This window comes from Orycteropus afer, unplaced genomic scaffold (genome assembly GCF_000298275.1).
Source record: "Orycteropus afer afer isolate SDZICR_OR568_19922 unplaced genomic scaffold, OryAfe1.0 scaffold00297, whole genome shotgun sequence".
NCBI classification, from domain to species: domain Eukaryota; kingdom Metazoa; phylum Chordata; class Mammalia; order Tubulidentata; family Orycteropodidae; genus Orycteropus; species Orycteropus afer.
Genome location: NW_006921884.1, coordinates 3,415,647 through 3,423,353, shown reverse-complemented (window position 1 = coordinate 3,423,353; position 7,707 = coordinate 3,415,647). Strand labels below are relative to the sequence as shown.

The following is a 7,707-nucleotide window of genomic DNA, read 5'->3' as shown; positions in this document are numbered from 1 at the left end:
GGATCGACACAGTGGCTGCAACAATGGGCTCAAGCATAGCAGGGATTGTGAGGATGGTGCAGGACAGGGCAGTGTTTCATTCTCTTGTACTTAGGGGCATTAAGTTAGAGCCAACTCAACAGCACCTAACAACAACAACAACAATCTTACAAGGGTAATCTCTCAAAGAGCTGGTTTTTGGTGTTTTTTGGTGAATAGCAATAGCTTCATTTCAGAAATGGCAGACAAAGAATCATACAGACTTTTAAACAGAACTATATTATAGAGTTTATCTAATATATATCCCCCTTCGGGAGCTCTGGTAGTGTAGTGGCTAAGGCACTTGACTGCTAACCAGAAGGCTGGCAGTTCAAACCCACCAGCCACTCCTCGGAAGGAAAATGGGGCACTCTACTTCTATTAAGTGATACTGCCTCGAAAACCCACGGAGGGGTCATTATGAGTCAGGTCCAACTCGATGGCAAATAACAACAACAACATATCCCCCTTCACTTTACAGTTAAGGGAACAAGCCCAGAGAGGGTAGTACCAGGTCAAGGATGTTACATAACCAGTGCATGTAGAATCTGGCCTGGAATTCCAGATTCTTTGCTCTTTGCCCACAGTTTTTCTCCAATACTACATAGTCTTTTAGTCTTTGCATCTAATGTTTTGGCCTTTTTTTTTTTTTTTTTAAATGTAGATTCAAAGGTACCACTGAAGACCAAAAATGAAGATTCCAACTCAATTTCTCAGGTAGGCTGCTTGAATAGATCGCTGTAGTGCCAGCCAAGTTTAAACTCATTAATGATAATTCTCAAGAGAAAATATTATTAAATCATTTTTTCAATTCATATAGCAAATGTTTACAACAAATAAAATATATAGTTAATATCTTTGTTATATAGAGAGCCCATACAAAAGGATAAGAAAAACATTCAGTCCCTGATAGAAAATTAAGAAAGAGACACGATTGGCGAAATCATCAAAGAAATGGAATAAGTGGCTATTGTTGAACAAATACTTAACCGTATTAGTAATTAAGGAAATACATAGTAAACCCACTAAACCCACTGCCACTGAGTCAATTATAACTCATAGCAACCCTGTAGGACAGAATAGAATTGCCCCATAGGGTTTCCAAGGCTGTAAATCTTTATAAAATCAAACTGCCTCATCTTTCTCCCACAGAGCAACCAGTGGGTTCAAACTACAGACGTTTTGGTTAGCAGCCAAGTGCTTAAACCACTGTGCCACCAGAGCTTCTTTTCTGCGATGTGTAGTAAAGAAGCATTGAAATCCCATTTATCCTATCTGGTTAACAAAGATTCAGTATAGCTCAGCACTAAACAAGTAACTATAAGTATAGAAATGTCATAAGGGGGAAAATTATAAGTTGCTATATTATTTCTTGGGAGCTCTGGTGGCGTAGTGCCTAAGGCATTTGACTGCTAACGAGAAGGCTGGTGATTCAAACCCACCAGCCACTCCTCGGGAGGAAGATGGGGCAATCTACTTCCGTAGTGATACCTCCTCGGAAACCCAAGGAGGGGTCACTATGAGTTGGGTCTGACTCGGCAGCACATAACAACAACATATTTCTTACTCTTCAAAAAGAATGAAAAAGGAAATAAAATTTTAGTCCCAGAAGATGTGATAGTGCTTTTATTTTACAGTAATAGGAAAAATTGGAAACAACTTAATTATGTTCATTATCAAGAGAATGTTTTAAAGCCATGAAAAATGAGATTTATAATGTCATGGGAGGAAAACAACATATATTATATTGCTTGAAAATGTTACATAAAATTATATATATATATAGAATAATCACAAATACATATTTGTGTAAAAAGACTGGAATGAAATATATTTAAATTGTGAATACTCAGTTGCTCCTAGGTGGTGGGTTTTTCCCCCACTTCTTTACATATTTCTGAACTTGTAAAATGTTTAAGAACATTAGTATTATTTTAATAATGAAAGGGAAAACTGGATTCAAATTTTTATACTATATGTCTTAGTTATCTAGTGCTGCTGTAACAGAAACACCACAGGCAGGGGGCTTTAACAAACAGAAATTTATTCTCTCACTGTTTAGGAGGCTAGGAGCCTGAATTCAGGGTGCCAGCTCTAGGAGAAGGCTTTCTCTCTATATTGGTTCTGGAGAAAGGTCCCTGTCTCTCTCTCTCTCTCTCTCTCTCTCTCTCTCTCTCTCTCTCTCTCTCTCGCTGCTCACTTGCTTAATCTCTTTTTGTATCTCAAAAGGGTTTGATTTAAGACACACCCTATGCTAATCTTGCCTCATGAATATAACAAAAACAGCCCATTCCCAAATGGGATTATAACCACAGGCATAGAGGTTAGGATTTACAACACATCACACAATGAAAGCAGATCACAAGATGGAGGACAGCTCCATAATACTAGAAATCATGGCCTAGCCAAGCTGATACATATTTTGCAAGGACATAATTCAATCCATGATACTATAGAGCATGACTTAACTGAATAGGAATTTGGGTGACTTCCATTAGTTTTTGTATCATATTTTAGAAATGTATGCCTGATAGGATTATTGTCTTTGTCAAAATGTCACTGGTAATTGGACTGTGTGTCTTTTCATATTTTCATCCCCATTGATAAACAGGAAAGAAACTGACTGTAGTCCTCCAAAAGGAAATGTTAGCATGGTTGCCTGCATTTCTTGGGAGTGATAAGTACCATACTTTAGGGTTGGTTACTCAAGTCCAGGAGCAAGAGGGTTAAGATTAGGGTTTTTGTTTGCTTGTTCTTTCTTTTTGTTCTATGACCTATTAGTTACTGGGAATTTACAATGTGCCAGGCACTGTGCTAAGTGTTTGAAATGCATTATGTCATTCACTAATCAGAACTCCAAGATAAAAGCGAGGCTCAGAGAAGAGATCTTGCCCAGTGTCACATGGCTAGAAAGTGGCAGAGTTGGGTCTGGAACCCATGTCTCCTGGCTCCACAACCTTTACCTGGCATTTATCATTGTCCTTTACTGCCTGCTTGAGCATAGGGTTCTCATCCCGACTTGTCAGCGATGCCTCTTCACAGAGCAAAACCTTCCCCTGATACATGTGACGTAAAAGTGTCCTTTTTAGAACACTTTCATAGTAGTGATTTTCAGAGGGCTTTTACGTGGATGACTACATTTTGGTGGTTATCCTGCCCTGAGAGCTAACTATGCCCCATAAAGTTAAAATTATGAGTTATGAAGCTCTAGACATGCAGTAGGAGGGCAGTGTTGGTTCAGTGGTAGAGATCACCCTTTCCTACGGCAGAACTGGGTTCAGTTCCCATCCAGTACACCTCATACACAGCCACCACCCATCTGTTAGTAAGGCTGGCATGTTGCTATCTTACTGAAAAGATTTCAGTGGAGCTACCAGGCTAAGATGGACAAAATCTGCCAATAAAAAGCCTATGGACCACAACAGTCCAATCTCGCGTGTACAGTCACCATGCGTCAGAATCTGACCTGTGGCAGCTATCAACAACAGATACATGATGGAATCTGAATCAATCAAGTAAAGACCTGGGAAATAGCAGACTGCCTAGTTCTGGTCCTTCCTAATTAAGTTAAAGAAGAGCTTCACTGAAAACTAGATAGCTTTACCCAAATTGTTTAATAATGTCAAATACTATACGTAAATGTTGCATGCTTGTACCTAAATTTTTAACGTCATTAATAATCATAGATCATAATAAGAAAAACTTCTTCTGATGAAGTGCTGCATATCCCTTAAAACAGAAAAGCCACAAATTCTATCAGCTTTGTCATTTAGAATTATATTTTAAGAAAAAAGTAATTGGAAACTCTTATATCTGAAACTTCACAGGAACATAAATTGTAGGGTGATTTAAAGACACCGTCATGCATTGAAATCATATGATCCCTTAGTTTTCCTGCCACCACTTTTTAAGCTTCATAGAAATTAATTTCAAATACAATCTTACATTTCTTACCAAACTCTTCTGATTTGTAACAGGATAATAGTCTTTCTGGAGAGTGGTGCGAAGCTCTTCACAGTTTTACAGCAGAGACCAGTGAAGACTTGTCCTTCAAAAGGGGAGACCAGATCCTGATTCTTGAGCATTTGGACTCCGACTGGTACAAGGGCAGACTGCATGATAGGGAGGGGATCTTCCCAGCAGTTTTTGTACGGCCCTGTCCAGGTACAACTACAAGAAATGAATCTTAGTCTACAACAGAACCTGAAACCTTTATATATTTGTGTGTATGTATGTGTGTGTGCAAGCACACACGCACACACACACACACATATACATAAACATGCTCAGTTCAGTTTGTCTGCATGCTACATTTGAAAGAGTTGATTCATAACATTATGCAAAGTCCATTCATTTACTGTTTTGGAGATATGGAAAAAGAAAGATTAAAATGTCTTCATTTAATAATGGCTAATTATAATATAGGAGCTCTGGTAGCGCAGTGGCTAAGGCACTTGACTGCTAACCAGAAGGCTGGTGGTTCAAACCCACCAGCCACTCCTTGGAAGGAAGGTTGGGCAATCTACTTCCGTAGTGATACCACCTCGGAAACCCAAAGAGGGGTGGTTATGAGTTGGGACCAACTCGATGGCACCTAACAACAACAACAACAATTATAATATAACATAATGATGGCCAGGGCCTGAGATAGGTGGGTGCAGGGCTCGGGGCTGCTTCACTTGGGGGTGGCTCCATCTATTTTAAGGCCGTGGCTCGAGGTGGGTGGGGGTTGAGACTGCTTCGCTTGGAGGCAGCTCTGTCTATTTTAAGGCCGGGTCTGAGGTAGGCAGGTGCAGAGCAGTTAGGAACAACTAAGGGAGACAAACTTGTCTGTTAGTTTGTTGTCCTATGGTGGCTTACATGTTGCTATGAGTCTAGAGGCTATCCCATCAGTTTTGCAAAATGCCAGCAGGGTTACCTATGGTGGACAGGTTTCAGCAGAGCTTCTGGACTAAGACAGACTTGGGAGAAGGAAGAGGCCATCCACTTCTTAAACAATTGGCCAGTGAAAACCTTATGAATAGCAGTGAAACACTGTCTGATATATTAGTGGAAAACTTTATGAATAGTCCTGAAACATTGTCCGATATAGTGCTAGAAGATAAGCCCATCAGGTCGAAAAGCACTCAAAATTTGACTTGGGAAGAGCTGCCTCCTCAGAGCAGAGATGACCTAGGCAATATGGGTAGAGTAAAACTTTCAGGACCTCTATTGGCTGATTTTGCAAAACCAACGACTTATTCATTGCAAATACCTTTTTTCAACAACACAAACGGTGGCTATACACGTGGTCTTCACCTGATGGAGTACACAGGAATCAGATCAACTACATCTGTGGCAAGAGACAATAGAGGGGTTCAATATCTTCAGCCGAAACAAGACCAGGAGCTAATTGTGGAACAGACCATCAACTGCTCATATGCACATTAAAGTTGAGGTTGAAGACAATTAAAACAGGTCCATGAGAGCCAAAATATGACTTTGATAATATCCCTCCTGAACTTAGAGATCATCTAAAGAATAGATTTAGTGCATTGAACATCAGTGACTGAAAACCAGAGGAATTGTGGGATGACATCAAGTATATCATCCATGAAGAAAGCAAGAGGTCATTAGAAAGACAAGAAAGGAAGAAAAGACCAGAATGGATGTCAGAAGAGACTCTGAAATGTGCCCTTGAGCAGAGAGTAGCCAAAGCAAATGGAAGAACTGACTAGAAAAAAGAGCTGAACAGAAGATTTCAAAGAGCAGCTCAAGAAGACAAAATCACTTATTATAATGAAATGTGCGAAGACCTGGAGTTAGAAAACCAAAAGGGAAAAACACACTCAGCATTCCTCAAACTGAAAGAACTGAGGAAAAAATTTAAGCCTCAAGTTGCAATATTGAAAGATTCTGTGGACAAAATATTGAATGATGCAGAAAACATCAAAAGAAGATGGAAGGAATACACAGAGTCACTATAGCAAACATAATCGGTCAGTATTTATCCATTTCAGGAGATGGTATATGATCAAGGGGAGCTCTGGTAGCATAATGCCTAAGGCACTTGACTGCTAATCAGAAGGCTGGCAGTTCAAACCCACCAGCCACTCCTCAGAAGGAAGATAGGGCAATCTACTTCCATAGTGATACTGCCTCGGAAACCCAAGGAGGGGTCGCTATGAGTCAGGTCCGACTTGATGGCACATAACAACAACAACATATGATCAAGAACCAATGGTATTGAGGGCAGAAGTCAAAACTACACTGAATGAACTGGCAAAGAACAAGACTCCAGGAATTGACAGAATACCCACTGAGATGTTTCAACAAATGAATGCCACACTGGAGGCACTCACTCAGCTATGCCAAGAGATTTGGAAGACAGCTACGTGGTCAATTGACTGGAAGAGATCCATATTTATACCCATTCCAAAGAAAGGTAATCCCACAGAATGTGGAAATTATCAAACAATATCATTAATATCTCATGCACTAAAATCTTACTGAAGATAATTCAAAAAGGTTGCTGCAGTATATTGACAGAGAGCTTCCAGAAATGCAAGCTGGATTCAGAAGAAGACATGGAATGAGGGATACCATTGCTGATGTCAGAAGCATCTTAGCTGAAAGCAAAGAATACCTGAAAGATGTTTACTTATGTTTTATTGACTATGCAAAAGCATTTGAGTGGAATTCCAGTAAGATGGCGGAATAGGCAGAAAGACTTTACAGACCCTCTTCAACAAAGAAAAGAGGAACCAATTAACACAGATACAGAAGATAATCCTGGACCCCTGAGCATTGAAGGGAAGGATATAGAAATGGACTAAACTCCAACTAGCAGAAGAATTTGCATGAAAACAGCAAAAAAGGAGACATACAGAGCTGTGATCTGGAAGTGATCCTGACAGCAGAGACAGCTTGGATATTACCAAGTGGTGGGAGGACCTAAGAATTCACCTAAAAATCAGCCCTGCTAGCCAGGGACTGCACGGAAGGCTGCTCTGGTGGCTGGGGAATAAAAGAGGAAGCAGCAAAGAGGAAGGCGGGCTGAGCTGTGGACTTTTCCCTGTCCAGAGGGTGCAGCCATTTTGAATGTTTACAAGCAGCTTGACCATTTTGGATATTTAAAGTGACAACATTCTCCCAGATTCCAGGGACTTAAGAACAGACTCCAGTTGCCGGGAACCTCAAGGACATTCTGGACCGGACGACTATAAAGGTGTGATATTCCCCTTGTTACTCTTATACCCCACAACCTCTTGGTGAAAGGAGGTACAGCCATCCCTCACTCCCACCCACTTTCTGGACTGGTAGGAATTCCATCCCAGTCTGTGTGCAAGGAGGGAGCCTGGGTGCCCTGCCCTGATTTTTTTTTTTTCTGTTTTCTATTTTTAGTTTGTTTGGTTTTGTTTGTTTTAAGCTACTATTATTATTACTTTTGTCCTTTTTACTGTTATTCTTCATTCTTCCACTTCCAGGTTCTAGTTTTCAGCTTTTTTCTTTTCCCTCTTCCTGGTTGCAATTTTTTTTTTTTTCTTTCTCACAATTAACACCTTTCCCTGTTTTTCTTTTTGTGTTTTTCCCATGTTTTTCTTTACTATTCTCCGTCTCTACTTTTTTCTCTTATTGCCCTCTCCCAAATATTGCGGTGTTTTTTGTTTTGTTTTGTTTTTGTTTTTTTCTCTTTTCTCTTTTTTGGTT

At 40.0% G+C, this 7,707-nt stretch overlaps 1 protein-coding gene across 1 annotated transcript in view; it reads left to right on the top strand.

The window, feature by feature from the left end:
- Positions 1-7,707, top strand: part of SH3D19 (SH3 domain containing 19) — a 79,127-nt gene that overhangs the window by 54,940 nt on the left and 16,480 nt on the right. Inside the window, exons 10-11 of the mRNA XM_007951550.1 lie at positions 683-735; positions 3,996-4,182. Of these exons, the coding sequence (XP_007949741.1) occupies positions 683-735; positions 3,996-4,182 (240 nt within the window). The remainder of the gene's footprint in view (positions 1-682; positions 736-3,995; positions 4,183-7,707) is intronic.